Source organism: Antechinus flavipes, chromosome 2 (genome assembly GCF_016432865.1).
Source record: "Antechinus flavipes isolate AdamAnt ecotype Samford, QLD, Australia chromosome 2, AdamAnt_v2, whole genome shotgun sequence".
Taxonomy (NCBI): Eukaryota; Metazoa; Chordata; class Mammalia; order Dasyuromorphia; family Dasyuridae; genus Antechinus; species Antechinus flavipes.
The window spans coordinates 498,415,603-498,432,851 of NC_067399.1; the positions used below are offsets into that span (position 1 = coordinate 498,415,603).

General features: G+C 36.5%; 1 protein-coding gene across 2 annotated transcripts in view; it reads left to right on the plus strand.

Moving 5' to 3' along the window:
* The first annotated feature begins 8,212 nt into the window (after nucleotides 1-8,212).
* STXBP1 (syntaxin binding protein 1) overlaps nucleotides 8,213-17,249 on the plus strand; it is a 95,577-nt gene continuing 86,540 nt past the window's right edge. The window contains exon 1 of one of the 2 annotated variants that reach the window (XM_051980041.1): nucleotides 8,213-8,416. In XM_051980041.1, the coding sequence (XP_051836001.1) occupies nucleotides 8,380-8,416 (37 nt within the window). In that variant the 5' untranslated portion in view covers nucleotides 8,213-8,379. The remainder of the gene's footprint in view (nucleotides 8,417-17,249) is intronic. The other variant, XM_051980042.1, reaches the window with a different exon arrangement.

The following is a 17,249-nucleotide window of genomic DNA, read 5'->3' on the forward strand; positions in this document are numbered from 1 at the left end:
TTGGTACTTTAGGGCTTAGTATAGGAGAGAGTAGAAACTAGTCAAATTCATTTACTCTGATGAATGAATATGATGTAGGGAAATGAATCCTACACTAAGTGAGCCTAATTAAAATCTTGGTCCTGACTCAAACTAGTTATTTGACTTTGGTCAAACAGCTTCCCCAACAGTAAAATAAAGGCATAGGATTATATTTCGGTCCATTAAACATTTATTAAGCATATATTATGTGCAAGATTCTGTGATAGGACTGGGGACAAAAATGAAATGATCTTTGCCCTCAGCTTATATGCTATCCATAGCTTAAACTCTATGGGGGAAGGCTATATGTGTGTGCCATATACGCATATATACAGGTATATATGTATAATACAGGATCAGTTGGAGAAAGAAGAGAACCCTAATGATATAGAGGAATTAAATAATGTTTCACAAAGGAGGTACAACATGAAAGTAGCCTGGATGACTTCTAAGTTCCCTCCTAGCTCTAACATTTTATGAATTAGTATTTTTCCATTGATATTCTGCTTCATCATGGTGTAGAGAAAATCTTGGATTTCTTTTATTTTTTTTCTTTTTCTTTCTTTCTTTCTTTCTTTCTTTCTTTCTTTCTTTCTTTCTTTCTTTCTTTCTTTCTTTCTTTCTTTCTTTCTTTTTTTTGTGAAGCAATTGGAGTTAAGTGACTTGCCAGTAAATATCAAGTGTCAAATTTGAGGTCAGGTCCTCCTAAACTCCAGGGCCAGTTTCTCAAAGGCTATGCCAGGAAGGGACAAACATTGGCAGGTTCTAAGAAACTGGAAAGGCTATGGGCATAGACATAGTGATAAACTACAATCCAATTCATGTAAAATATCACCTTCATGATGTTATTGGATCTATTTGAGAATGAAGGATGAACAACAATTTGTGTTGTCTAGCTAAGTTGGAGGAGAGTAAATCATGAGGTTGGCCAAAGTGTAAATAGATTTTTTGACTAGAACAAATCTTAAAAGACTGTTAAATTAAAGAGTTTTTGTGATATTAAAATATTAAAGTATATAATTTTTATAACCAAGCTGAGTTTGTGTGAGTGTGGATACTTCCTCCTCTGGTAGAGATTAGAACCCATTTTTACCTTCTTAGCCTATGCTACTTTTCTCTATATAATTTTGTAAAAACTTGCACTGGGAACTCACCAGCCAAACTGAAGGCCTTTTTCTAGATGTCCTAACATTGCACAGATATTAGTGGATGATATAAGTTGTCTATCTTTCCCTTTCATTATGTAACTGATTTTTTAATCATAAATCTTTCTACTGCTTCTCTTATGTAATTTTTCATTACTCACTATGGCTATAAGTAACATTACCAATAAGGAACAGGAAGAATATCAATTGTACTTGCTATATAACTTGCTCACCTTTTTTCTCTTTCTGGTTATTTCCTTTATTCTGCTATTCCTCCAATTATTTATTGATAACATGTTGGGTCAGGACTACTTCATTTTGATCTTTGAATCCCTGGCACTTAGCACAAAACCTTGCACATGTTAGATACTTAATAAATGTATAATGGAATGGATTGGAAAACAATACATAGCCCTTATTTTATCAGTGCAGAAATAGAATTTTGGGCAGGGAAGGCGACATTTCTAAAGTCATACAACTAGTTTATTATACTAGGTTCATGTTCCATTGCTTTTTATTATTTATAAGTATGTTATTAAATGAATAGCGGGCCATAAAGATCAACAGAAGAATGAATGTTGATGCTAAAAGGTGGGCTTTTGCTTCAAGAAAAAATTTGGGACATATATATACATATACTATATATACACACATATATATACATGCATATATGTAATACATATCTCAGCTTTATGGGGTTGTCTATGTGACAATACATTGTACATCACAATGTGTTAACAAGTTTCACTGATGTATTTTGTTTTTAAGCCTCAGTTGTTTCTGAAAATATAACTCCTTATCCTATATTGAATCTTCTTTGGCAACCAACACCCTCTGGGCCATACCTTTAAAACAATAATCCAAGTAAGCAAAACCAATTGAGTAAATGAAATCTAATGTCATGTGCCAAGTTTTGCACTGGGAATTTCTTTTTTCCTAAGAGGTATATGGTCTGTAACGGTATCACTAGGTCAAAGACTAAGAACAATTTAGTGTTTTTCCTCATATAATTCCAAATTGTTTTCTAGAATTGTTAGACCAATTCAGAACTGCACCAACAGAGTTTCCAGAGTATTTGTCGTTTGATTACTTTTCCAAAATCCATTATTTTAATTTTATATCACTTTTGCTACTTTGGGAGATAAAACCTTAGAGTTGTTTTAATTTGCATTTTTCTTGTTAGTGATTTTTCATGTGGTTGTTGTCATTTTGTGATTCTTCTTCTGAAAGTTATTCTTTCACATTCTTTGATCATTTACCTATTGGGGAATACTCTTGGTTATCATCGCTCAATGTTACTCAAAATATTACAATATTAAATGTACTCTCTACATACAGCTCATTATTCCTATTACATAGAAATGACTTATCCCTTAATTCATAATACCCTACTTTCAAAGACTCAAATATTTAGCATATTGTAGTCATAAAGTTTATTATACTTTAGTATGTTTATATTTTTATGCATGTTATTTATATACACATGTATATGTACTGATACTATATATGTGTGTATATATATACATATATACTATGTGTGTAAATATATGTATATATACACACATACATATATTTACACACATAGTATATAAAGTAACCAAGAATAGATGAAATGTTCTGATATGGCGATATCCATCTCTGGACTTCTAGGGAATTCCTAACCCAGCTGTACTCTCAGAACCAGGATTTAATTACTTAATCAGTTAGGTGGTATGGTGGATAGAGAGCTTGATCTGTAGTCAGAAAAACCTAATTTCAAATTCCACCTAGTTGTTTACACTTAGTAGCTGTGTGGCTCTGGACAAATCACTTAATTTCAAATTGCTTCAGTTTCCCCTTTATAAAATGGAGATTAGAATAATAAGATTCCCTTGTTTTATCCTTTTGGTATTTCATCAACAAATAATTCTGCATTTCCTTATCTCTCACTCTCCAGAAACTCATATTCTTTGCTTCTGTTTCAAAAGGTTCTCCTTTTTGCTGATGTCAGCTCTTCATTTTGTGTCCTCAAACCCTTATTCAATATATTGCGTTCCTGATCATTCCTTATGTTTCATCTTGAGTCTTTCTTTTGTTCTTGCCTCCTCTCTTTCCGCCCAAATCAAAGTCTTTGATTTTGCCCAAAGTCTCACTATCAAAGGCTTGCATATTCTAAAGAAGTCTTTCCTGGGTTCTGTTTCCCTTTCAAAATATTGTTCTATACCTATCTTTGCCTTCATTGCTATATAAGAAACCTATATTTCTCACCATGATCCACTCTTCAAGCCTTTGAAATCTGTTTTCCAAGCCCATCATTCTACTGATACTATTCTTTTCAGTGGCTTCTTGGTTGCTAGATCTAATGTTCTTTTCTCAGTTTCTCATTATACTTGGTTAGTTCCTCAGGTCTGGAATACTCTCTCTCTTCACCTTTGTACTATTGGATTCTTAGGTTCCTGCAAAGCATGGTTTTGGCACAAACCAATGTAGAAGAGCTTTCCTGATCTTCCTATTATTAACTCGGTCCTTTTTACCTTCCACACATTGTCTTGCCTTTGCTCTATAAAACTTTTATTTATATTAACTGTATATATGCTATTTCTTATCCAGGAGGATGTCTCCTTAAAGGCAACAACATGGATTTATCTCTGTAGTGCCTAGCATAGTGCCTGTCATATAATGGGTATTCAAGGAATGCTTGTTGAGATAAACTGAATATTTGACAGTATTGAACATCCCTTCTTGGATATCTTTCTTTGTCTTGACTTCCTTACTTTTTCCTGGTCCTCTTATCTGGGTACTATTTATGGGCCCCTTTGCCAGTTCATATTATTTTTCCTATACACTAATTATGGATGCTCTACCCCTCATCTAGGCTATCTTTTTTATCCTTTGCCTCTTCTTTTTATTCCTTCTTCTCTCCCTCCCATCCCGCTATGGTTTCTATAATCTCCTCTTTGTAAATGACTACCAAATCTACATATCTGGCCCTCACCTCTCCCCTGAACACTATTTCCACTCATTCAACTGCCTGGATGTTTTGGTCACACCTCATACTTAATATATTCTGTACGAAAGTTCCTATGTTTCACCATTAAACCAACCACCATTCTTCTAAACATAGTAAGCACTAAATAAATGCTTGCTAACTTGGGTTATCGAGGACTGAAGTGTAAGAAAAATCCTTTGGAAACTAAAATGCTGGAGAAATATGAATGATTGAATATCACTACCTTAGTTCACTGCATCTTGCCCATTCCCCTGATCTTTCAACAATTTCTGCCAATTATGCCAAATATTCCAAAAAAGACAATAGTAAATGCTTAATCAGGGTCTTCTCTCACAATAATCTTCAATCTTGGAGTTTAAAAAGGGGACCCATCTCTATTAGAATCCTACTCCTGCAGAGAATATTTGGAAATATGTATTTATGGTGAATTTTAGCAATTGATCTAGAAAAGAAGGTTGGGACCAGAGCATAGAAAACTTTGAATGTTAAGGCAAGATGCTCAGCGTTGATTCTTTTTTTTTTAAATAGCATTTTATTTTTCCAAATACATGAAAAGATAGTTTTCAACATTCATTTTTGTAAGATTTTAGTGTTTCAAATTTTTCTCCCTCTTTCTCTTACCTCTGTCCTCCTGAGGAGTACAAGCAATCTGATATAGATTAAACATATGCAATCCTTTTAAACATATTTATGTATTTGTCATTTTGTGCGAGAAAAATCAGAACAAAAAGGGAAAAACCAAGAGAAAGAAAAAGCAAACAAACAAAAAAGGTGAAAATATTATGCTTGGATCCATATTCAGTCTCCATGGCTCTCTCTCTGGCATTTTCCATCATCAGACTTGATTCTTTAGGCAAAAGAGAGCAAATGAAGATTTCTGAGCTAAGGAATAACTTGATGAAAGTGGCATATTAAGAAGATTAATCTGGCAGCAGTGTACTTTAATATCTCTGATACGAAGATGTAACATAAACTACCTTTTGATCAGGAACATTCAGGGGAATTAGACAATTTTATTCCATTTAATCATAGAATTGATTCAATCGTAGAATTCAATCATTGAGTTGGAACAGCTTTCTGGATCGTCTGATTCAATTCATTTTAAACATGGGGGAAAAGGGACTAATCAAAGTAAGTTAAAATTAATAGCTTACAATTATATTGGCTTTGACCCATGTATAGAATGCTCTCTCTCCTTCTGTTTCTTGGCTTACTTTAAGACTTATTGGAGTTCTGACCTCTGAAAGACTTTCCTGATTTCCACCAAAATGAAAATGATTTCCACCTAATCTCTCAACTCTTTTCCCCTCTTCCTGATAGTGTCTTCCTGCTGAGTTTATCTCTCATTTACCTCATTTATATCTTACATATTCATAGCTGTTCACATGTTGTATTCCCCACTTAATGTGAGCTCTTTGAAGACAGGGCCATGTTTTTACTTTTCTTTCTATCTCCAGCAGTTAGCTTGATGTCCGGCACAAAGTAAGTGTTTAATAAATGTCTGTTAACATACTGTCTGACACAGGTTTGAAAAACACTGTCCCCAAAATAAACCAGTGAAGTGGGAAGAGTAATTATTATTATTATTATTATGATTTTACAAATGAAGAAACGGACTCAGAGAGACACACCGAAAGAAAGTGTCACAAATGGTATTTGAATACATATCTCTGAACCTCAAGACTCTTTTCACTTGAATAAAGCCAAGAATCAAAGAAATGATATAACACTTTCCCAGCTTCAACAAACTTCTGTTAAGCAAATTCAGTGGCCTTTAACCTGGTCCCCAGTGATATTTTATTAACACCAGAAAACCCCACAAATTTGGAATACTCTGAGTGTCCTTTTAGGATCCAAGGATCGTATCAGCAAAATGAGTTGAATCTCAGAAGGGTTAGAAAAGCAGTATTAACATTGGAGTCTGAGATGTTTTGGTAGAGTTGGAGGTAGGGGGGAAGGTTGGTCAGTTTCAGATTAGTTAGAAACTGAGACAGTCTTCTCTTTTTTGTCACTTAAATGAAATATGCTATAATTGAAATTGGAGAGCTGAATTCAAATTCTGCTGCATTTCTTACTTCCCTTGGACAAAGCTAGACTTCAATTTACTTGTCTGTAAAATAAGAGGGTTGGACTCAGTAACTATTCTGGACTTTTCCAGATGTCTCCTAAGAGCTAATTTTCCTATTTACACATATGTTCTTGGGCTAGGCCTTTCACTACTTAGGACCTTAGTTTTTTTCCATGGGTAAAATTATGGGGTTATACAAGATAATGTCCATGTTCCATTTTAGCTGTAGATCCAATTAATTCATATTTTCTTTCCTTCAGAAACAAAAGAAACCCCCCACCTTCATTCTTTATCTCTTCACTATTAATCTCACTTTAATAACATTAGCATTTTCTTAGAACATTAAAAATGGTATCTTATAAATACCTTATTATAGATCTCCTAAAAGCTACTGGCTGATGATCTGTATTAACAGAATAGTGTTTCTATCAAGGGGATGCATAATCAATCATCATTCTTCTCATCAACATTCAACTCCTAATCCCTTGTCTTTCCTAGAGAGAGAATCACTTAGACATAGGCCTCACTTGCCTTCTGGGAGCTCACCCCAAGTTAACTGTGTACAGTACTTGCTTACTTTCCAATGGGCCTTTCCCACTTATTTTCTCATTTTATTCCCACCAGTACTTCTTCAGATGAGCAGACAGGAATAAAATGATAAACCAAAACAAGACAAATCTGCAAAAATGTTTATACCATAGACAAGTGAGGGTCAGATGCCCTCTGGGAAGTGGAGTAGGAGGGTTTCATGAGAAAGGTTAATATATAATTGGGCAGGGTAGGGAGGCAGCAGGCTGAAGAGCAGGAAAGTGAGATTCAGGTCCTTCTTCTCCAAGTAGGTCAGCCTCCAGACGGGTACAAATTGATGTTTTTTTTTTTTTTTTTTTTTGCCTTTCCATTCCAAACCAATCCAACAAACGTTTTTAATGCTCCTCAATGTAACTTGATGTGCTTTGCACTAAGGATAGACAAAATGAAAAAGTTGCTGACCTCAGGGAGTTTATATCCTTCTGAGGGGAACATAATTTTTAAAAACATAAGTTATACCCAGTATCTGAGGAGTAGAGGAAGCAGGCACTAACAAAAGAAGGGGATCAAAGAAGGCTTCTAGTAGGAGAAGGTGCATGATGAGCTTTGAAGGAAGTTACCTAAGTAAGAGTATGAAGAAGGAGGTGTGCATTCTGGAGTGTGTGTGTGTGTGTGTGTGTGTGCGCGCGCGCGCGTCTAAAGGAGCAGAGGAAGATTTCAGTGCACATTTGGGGGAAACCTCAAGTAGGTCAATCTAGCTGGAATATATAATAGTGAAGGGGGTTGGGTGGGAAGGGACGGTGCAGTGAGAAAAATGCCTATAACATCAGCACCTAGCACAGAATAAACATTTAATAAATATTTACTTCGATTATAAAAAATGACTGGACCGAGTTAGAGACCTCGGGACCAACAACTCTGCTCGTGCTTCTGAGTTAATCAGGAGAGATCAAGGGATCGTGGGATTGACAGCTGGAAGCGTCCTTAGAGGTCATGCGGTGCGACCCCTAATTTCAGAGAACAGAAGATACATTTCCCCTGAGATTTCTCCCAGAGGGGTTCGACACGGCTTTTGGTCCAAGAGCATGGATTTGGATGCGGTAGCTGCGGTACCACCAAGGCTCCCGGCGCGGGTGCGCATCTCTGGAGCACCGAGACTTCACCCCCGCTGCCTCCTCCGCAATAGCAATTCTCGGTAGACGAGGAGGGCGGGGCTGTGCGGAAGCTGGGGGCCAGGGTCGCGGAGAGACTTCTCAGGCTCAGGCCCAAGGTCCAAGTAGCCTCGCTTTGGGGTCAGGTTCGCTGCTCGCGCCCCCCACGGGGATCCGCCCCCGCCCCTGCGCTCCCCTCCCCCCCACCTCCTCCCCCGCCTCCCCCGCGGTGGGCCGAGCCGCATCCCCCGGCTCTTGGGCTCAAAGCGGTGCGCTGATTGGCTGTGAGGCGCGCGGGTGACGCGCGTGGCGTCGCCTCCCCTGCGCGCGCCGATCCTGCCGGGCGGCACTGGCGCCTCAGTCAGCTGAGCGCGCCGCCAGAGCTGGAGTCTTCATCACCGCAGCTAAAGCTGCTGCTAGAACCGTGTGAAGAGGGACCCAGGCTGCCGGCTCCTCACTACCCCCCAGCTCCCCGCCATGGCCCCCATTGGACTCAAAGCGGTGGTCGGAGAAAGTAAGAGTTCCCCCCTCCCCCTTTCATTCCATCGATTTCCAAGACAGGCCGGGGGCCTGAAGGGTGGGAAGGGTGGCTTTTTCTTCCCTTCTTCTCGGGACGTGGCTGGGGACCGAAGGAGGGGGTCAGTCCGCAGAGTCGGGGGCGGGGGGCTCGGTCCTCGGATGCTGCGCGGTGGGCACTGCGGCTGCGCTGGCCCGCCTCCCTCTTTTCTATAGCGGAGACGGTCGGAAAGGAGCGCTGGGGTAGAATTTGAGGCGGAGGCGGGGGGCAACCCTCGGAGCAGCCACAGAATCCCGACATCCGAGGTGTCTGCTGAGCAGCGGCTCTTAGCAGCCCTGCAGTGCTGCTGGGTCTGGCAAGAGCGATGGGTGGTGCTTAGCAGGGAGCGTCCCCGTTATAAAACTGCCCCGCGGCTGAGGTGGCTGAAAATAGAGGTGGAAAACCCGGGGATCAGCTCCTCCCTCCCTGCCCCACTCGTGTCCGCGTTTGCGCTGCCCTGGGGAAGAGAGACCTTTCCACTCTAAATCCTGCGATCCCTGTGAACTGAGCTTTCCTGGCAACAGCATCTTTCCTCGCTCTCTTCTCCTCCTGCTCCCCCCTCCCATACGTATCTGTTTCTCCACTACCTCTCTTGGGATCCGCCCTACCCCAGCCCCTACCCCGGCCATTCGTGTCTGTGTCAGCGATTCCCAGGGACAGAGGTCCTTTCTATCCAAGCTTTTCTCGGATCGACACCATCCCCCCGTTGTCCCCTCCCAATCACTCTCCCAGCCTCCTAACAGTATTGCCACCTTCCTGGGAGAAAATCCTCCCATCCGAGCCCTTCTAAGACGGAATGTTTCTCCCTCTAATCCCCTCCCTCCCGTTTCTTAAAGAAATAAAAATTAGTGGGGGAATCGTGATCTGAGAGATCACAGTCGCATCCTCCCCCTCTTTCCCCTTCCACTAGTCTGGGGCATATATAATAGCCTGCCGTTATCTCTGCCCAAGGCTGCAGAGGGAACCACCTGGGATTAGCAACGCGGACAAACAGAAAAAAAGACTTTTCCCCCAAACAATTAGGCCCTCTCCTCTTATTTATGCATTTTTGCTTCAAGGAAAGCACCTCTTCAGAGTCCTCACTCTTCATTAGCTCAAGGAGGAGAGGAGCTAGGAGGTTCTTTTTTGGTCGCTTTTTCTTGCAGTGCTGACTGGGGAGGATCTGCAGTCTGCAGTCTCTCTGGCAGGTCAAAGAACTGGACAAATCTACCCATTGTAGATAGGGTAAACCACAGCTTTGTGGAAGAAGTTAATTTCTTTATTATAGACATTTCACTGGTTATTTGACCGAGAAGGATAACTTTTTAGTGTTTTGGGGGCTTATGTATGTTTGGCGATATGTGACATTGGAAAACAGTTTTGCAAGGCACAATAGCATGGTGATAGATATTTTTAAGTGTGTGGAAAAATAGATTTTGGAGAGCATTTTGGTAGTCTTGATGTCAGATAAAGGGTAATGCTGTGCCTGAAACATTTACTGTACAGAGAAATTGAATCTGAGATTTGTCTTTGTAAAGAGAAGAAATAAGATAAAAATGGTGGAAGACTTAGTGTTTCTTTTGCAGTGATTCTCTCCATATGTGGTCTCCTCATTTTAAATGAATACCAATACAGTGGATTTTAAATTTTATTCTAGTTTTCTTTTTCAATTATACAGTACATTCTTCCACAAAAAATTTTTGATGCTCTATCTTAAATTGCCATACTTTCTTAAGAGAAATATGAATTAAAGACAAATTGAACCACCAGAAATTCTTATTACAGCTAATATTTTTTCTTTCCTATCTTACTCTGCTTCTCCTTTAAACCCAAGATTGTACATATAGATATATCCCATTAGGTTTATTTTTGTAAAATCTAACATTATAGCTAAGAATGACCTTTGAAGAACATCTAGTCCAATTCTCTCATTCTTTTATATTTCAATTCTCAATTCCCAATCCTCAATTCTCAAGACCTATGGAGGTCTAATAACTTGCTTCAATATGCAACTCTGTAAAATGCTAGTAAATTTTAACATTTTAATAACTTTTCTCTGTGGTTCCATGGATGAATTCAAACTATATGCATTACTTCTGTATTTTCTTTTTAAAAATTTATTAGAAAATAATAAAAGGATGCAGACTATGATAAGTATTTATTTCATCTACTGTCAGTGTTGATGTTCTAATACTGTAGTTGCTAATACCATTAAAAGCAACCTTTTCATCCCTTTAATTAAAAGGTTCTTTAGTCATGACTCCCATATAGTTCTTCATAATTTCTTGTTTAGCCTTTGAAACAATTGTGGAGAAAAAAATTTCCAATAGTCATATACATTTTTCAGTGAATCAAAAAGGAAATAAAAATATTTTGTTTAGTCAGTGAGTAAATTGATGTATATATATGCATGTCAGTTCTCTTCAGTATAACAAGATGAGTTAGATTTTGACAACACACTTTTTTCCCCCTTAGCTGATAATATTTGTAAATTTTGGCTTCCTTTCAAGGTCAAGTTGACTACTTATTTTGATTCTAGAAAGAAAAGTCTGAAATGAAAATAAATACATAATTAACAATATTTCTCTAAGATAACATTTCTTCTTTGGCAGTAATTCCAGATCTAACCAAAATTAGTGGAAAACTGGACAAAATGATGAGTGAGCAGTATGCAAATAGATTGGAAGCTTGGATACTTGGGTTTTATTCTTAGTTCTACTAACTTGCTATAGTCAATTGAGTTTAGAATTTGTAAGTATAGGAAATAGGTTTTAATACTGGTTCTTTACATCCCAGCTGTATGACCTTGGAATGTAGATTATTCCTCTATTTGGGCCCCAGTTTTCACATAAATAAAATAATTTAGAGTCTTCTCATTATCTACAAACTAACTATAAATTGAATGTGTAACAGTTATATAATTTCTTTGAGGTTGTACTTTTTCTCTGCAAAACAGATAATAATCCTTACAGTTTTCCTTGTAGGAATAATATCTGAGCAAATGAAAAAGTTGAAATTTCTCTGAGAAAGATCTGTTAATAAAAGACATTTCAATCACATTAATCTGTCTTGAAGACTGGCGCTTAACTCATTTCACCTGTTTTTCATGTCAGTGTGTTAGAAGGACATGAGGACTCCAAGATACTTAGGTATACTTTACCTAACTTTAGTTGATTTCACAGGAACAGCATTTTAGGGAAAACAGTATGATGGGACATTTAGTAATTAGTAAGGAACAAGAATCAGAATAACTCTAGCATGGAGACTAATGATGTTACCTAGGAGGTGGGTTAAAGTGGTCCTGAAGTTATGGTGGGTGTAGTTAAAATGTTTTTTATGATGGTATGGAGGTATATTACATTTTATTTCATAGTTGCTAGTTACACCTCCTTCATATTATACAATAATTACTTATTTTTTGTTTGCAACTGAGAGAACATAGTTGTGGAATTCAGACCTGAATATGTACCTGTTTTATAGAAGGTTAAAGCCCTTAGAACTATAGAGATAAGAGGGAAAACTGAGGCTAAAAGCCTCTTTTGCTCTCAGAAAATTAGATCACAGTTAATTCTTATTTTTACAGTGTGTCTTTAATAAAAATTTACATGCCGCTCCAGAAAGTACCTATGAGCTAAAGTATACCAAGATATACAATTTGTATTGAATTACTGTTTTCTTAACAGGTCTATTTTTTATACATTTGAGAAGATTAATAATGAAAACTGAAATGTCAACCAACTAAGCTTGTCATACCTTTTTTTTTTCAGATTTTTCTGCTTACTATATTTTCTTCACTCTCTTTTCATAAGTCTTTTTCTCATGATTTCATATTCTGTCCTTTTAGAAAATTATTTTATATCATTGGTCTTGTTTCAAATGTATTCATTGCTGCATCGGTCCCATAGTATCATAATTCCCACGTATATTTGATCTTATGCTAAAATATTCTTTATAAGCCCTTATTTTATTTCATATACACACAATATAATATCCTCTTACTTTCTTGTTATTTTCTTATCCTTTAAATGGCTGAGGGCCTTCAAAATTGCTTTAAGGGGTCCATGAAATATATGTGAATCCATGAATAAACACATGTCTTTCGTACGCCAGATAAATCTCTCTTATGTATTTGTGTATTATTTTAAAATGTGCATAAGTACTATTGTGATTAATAAAATAAAAATTCATTTGAAAGTGTTACTGAATTCATAGTAACTTATTGTCATGTATTTTTTCAATGGATACTAATTGTGCAACTTCTTATGAGGTCTTTGAAATTTTTAGACATCAGAAAATATGAGAGGTCCTTATACTTAAAAGTTGGGAACCACCGCACAAGTTTTTTCCCTAACCATTAAACATTCTACTATCAGGTAGAAGGAAGGGAGAGAGGGAAGAAGGAAGGAAAGAAGGAAGGAGCATATTAGATGCTAGTTTTGTATGGAGTATGGTGCTAAGTACTGTAAAAATACTATCTCATTTGATCCTCATATTAACTCTAGGAGGTAGGTGTTTGATTATTTTCATTTTACTTTTGAAGAAGGTGAGGCTGTCTAGAGATTTGAGACTTGCTCAGATTCACAGAGTAGTTGTGTGTAAGGATTTGAACTCAGGTTTTCCTCATTCCAGACTCAATACTCTCCTCTTCTCCCCTAAAATCATACTGTTAGTTTCCTGCGTCAGTAAACTATATTGTGTTCCTAAATTTCTTCTTTAAATTTTAATCAGTATTCTTCATACTTGAATAGTCTGCATGCTCTTCTGTTGTGATTTTATCAGTCTGTACAGTTTTCATTTTTATGCATTAATTTCTCATTTCTTTAAAACTTTTTTTCATGTGCCCTCATATTCTAAATTGTTTTTGTTCTTGTTTTTGAAAGATAGTGACCTTTCTTACTGTGAATGCAGGTGAGGAAGAGAAAGCTATGTTTATTCTAATCATTCCCCCTATTTCCTCAAAATTTTCAATATAATAGCATGAAATGCTCATTATTTTAAGTGCTCATTATTTCTGTATCTCTTTGGAAGATGCTTATGTTCTTCAGGCTTTTAGCCATGTTAAACTTCCTTAGGGATTAAAATAAATCCCTCTCAGCCCAGTTTAAAAGCAATGTCTTTTAAAACTTTATATGTAAATAGTATTTCAGTATGTGCAATGGAAATTAAATGAAAAAATTTATCTTGCATTTATATTAATTTTCAATGAGAGTCACAAATCATTTTTAAATGAAATTCTTTAGGACAAAAAGAAAACAAAAGGAAAAAAAAACCAGACTCTTTGAAGAAGCAATTGCCATTGATTAAAATTTTAGTGGTTTTGTTAGCAGACAAATGCATATACATATATGTATATGTGCATATAAAAATAGAGAAGAATATATACATATGGTATAATTTATTTAATGATTAAAAATTTTAATGATAAAAATCAAGAAATGTATATTAAGCATCTTCTGGGTACTACAAATGAGATTCTGAGGGGATAGAAAAATTTAGATGAGACAAAATTCTGTTTAAAAGGACATTTCCGTTTAACAGGATAGTAAACCATAAATACTGATAACTAGAACACACAGTATTAAATGAGAAATGCATTAAAGAGTTACAAATAAAGCCACTGGAGTTCTGAAAGGGAAGGTTACTAACAGAAATTAGTAGGAAGTTTCCTAGCTGGAGATTCCAGATTGTGGCTCAAAAAAATTAGAAGGACTTCAACAGGCAAAAGAGAAAGGGTATTGCTATTAACGTCACATGCAAAATTTTTTTTGAAGCACCCAGGAAATTTGAAGTTGAGAGTTGGTATTACCTGGGCATTTTTATGTAAATACATGAGCTAATGTTTTTTTTAAAAAGGTTTTGCATGTTGATGTATATTTTAAATGGTACACCAGTAAAGGTCAGGTTGGAGTTTTATATTAGGGGATTAAAAGCTTACATTTTAATTATTTTTTAAGTAAAAATTTACCCTTAGTAAGACAGGGTCAGATGGGATTTAGAGGACGTTAAATTTCCTAGGTACAAGTATTATTCTCAGTTAACAGAAACAAAATGAAATATAAGAGATTGTGACTTACCCAATGTCATCAGTGAGTCAGGGGTAGGGCTAGGAATAGAAACCAGAGTGCCTGACTCTGCTGACTGGATCTCCTTGTTATGTATCCTAATGTCCTTTTCTTTTCCATCATGCTCTTTAAAGGTATTATAACTCAACCTTATAATAACTTCTGTGGTTACAAAGTATTATAAATTAACTATTTGAATGGGTGCTATATGCCATAGAAGCCAAAAAACACAAAATTTGAGAATTGGAAAAGAAGGCAGCAGCTCTCTTTACAGCCCATACATGAAAGAAATCCCTCACTACAGTATAACCAGTTAATGGTGGTCCAGTGTCTGCTTGAAGATCTGCAAGGACAGGGAACTCTGCTCTTCTCTTGAGAGAGAATCCTTAGTATCTGGCAAATATAATTTTTATGAAGTTTTTCCTGACATCAAACCTAATTTACCTCTTTGCAACGTAAACCCCATTGCTTTTCGTTCTGTTATCTGGGCCAAATAGAACAAATCTACTACCTTTTCATACCTACGAGATATAATTGGTTTTTAAAATTCAGTTTTATTTTCAGCTCCAAATTTCCCCCCTCTCCTTGTCTCTTTCTTACCTGTTGAGAAGACAGAAAAAAACAAAGCCTATTACAAATATGCATGGTCAATGTAAAACCAATTCCCATATTAGCTGTGTCAGAAAAAAAAAGAAGGAAAAGAAAAATGCTTTGATTTTGTTCCGAGGCTATTATTTCTCCATCAGGAAGACATGTAGTATGTTTCATCATCAGCTCTTTGAAATTGTGGCTGGTCGTTGCATTGATCAGAATCCCAGTCATTCACAATTGGTGGTTCTTGCAATATTATTGTAAATTCATTTTTCTCCTTGTTCTACTCACTTCACTTTGCATCAATTCATATGTCTTCCCAGATTTTTCTGAAAGCATCTGCTTCATCATTTCTTATAGAACAAGAATATTCCATCCCCTTCATACACCAAAACTATTTCAGCCTTTCACAAATTGATGGACAATTCCTCAATTTCCAATTTCTTTGCCACCGCAAAAAGCTGTGTTAAATATTTTTATATATGTGATTCTTTTCCTCTCTCTTTTATCTTTTTGGGGTTAAGTATATGGTATATATATACATATATATATGTGTGTATATATATATATATATATATAAAAAAAAATCCCTGGGCCAAAGAGTATGCATGGTTTAGCACCATTTTGGACATTGTTCCAATTGGGCTGGAACAACTCCACCCAAAGCTCATTCCTATACTTACAAAGTAAGATAATATCACCATGGATGGGTCTTTTTTGTGGTCTTTTTGGTAGTCTAATGACGCTTATGGATCACTTCTCAGAATAATGTTTTTAAATACATAGGATTGTAAAGGAAACCAATCATATTGAATTATTGTCAAACTATATTTTAAAATTAGTTCATAGACCCCCAGGTAAAAATCCCATGGTTTGGAGTAACATATGGGAATATGTTTTCAATTGGACAAAAAGGTAAAATTAAAATTTCAATTTTAATTTCCTTTTAGGGGTATATCTTGATAAGAGCATTTTTCATACTTAGATCAATTGATGTAGTCCCTAGCTTCATAAATCTATAAAACATCTTTCATCTAAACATGAACTTTGTTGTTAATCAGTTGTTTCTGATTCTCCATGATCTCATTTTGAGATTTTCTTAGTATGGCTACTAAAGTGGTTTGCCATTCCCCTTCTTCATCTCATTTTTCAAAAGAGGAACTGGGGCCAACAAAGTTAAGTGACTTGTTCAAGATCACAGTAATGATCTAGTAAATATATGAGGTCAGATTTGAACTCATGAATATGAGTCTTCCTGATTACAAGTCCAGTTCTGTTCTCTATTATGTTACCTATTACTTAACTTGAACTAAGATGTTCAAAGAACTTGAATTCTTTCTGTGACAAGGAGGGTAGATGGGAAAGCATATGAGGCTAGTATAGGCTGTGTGGCCTCCCTAATTTTGTCTGTTTTTGACCAGTGGTTACACTGGCAAATGACTAACCATTTAAATGAGATTTGTTCCAGACTTTTATCTCAGTTTCAGGAATGATGAGAACCAATAAAAACAATGTATGTCAAAGTAGTTTGAGATAAATGCTCCTGTCTATGTTCAGAGTAGCTGTACTATAGGAACCTTTTTTGACCCCTGGACTAAAGAGGATTAAGGCAGAAATCTTGGGCTTTATGGAATCAACAAAATAGTATACAGGAAGGGTAGCTTTGGTGAGGATTTTACAAGCTATTATGCAATTTAGTTTGAGGGTTTTGCCAGTTAAGTAATAAATATACTGTCAAGATAGACGGAAAAGAGGTGGATAGTTGCACAACTGTGTAGAGATTGTGAAGAGGGAAGAACAAATCTGGAATAAAAATTTTTTTGGTTTGGCTGCAATACAGATGGCATGAAAAGAAGTATAGGTAAAATGAAATCAATTAGTAAAATTAGGTTGGTATTATTGTGGAGGATCTTAACTGCCTGGCAAAGGAATTTATATTTTATTCCATAAATAATTGAGAACTCTTAAAGGCTTTTGAGAAGGGGAGGAAAATGGACAGGTTGCACATTGGAAATATGATGGAAGCAGTGACTCCATTGGAGAGGGAGAGTAGTGGAGTCAGAGAGTCCACTGAGTAAGCTATTTAAAGAAGCTTCTTAAGAGGAATTAAGCTAGTAACTGCAAGTGAATAGTAAGGAATATTTGCAAGAGTCTATGAA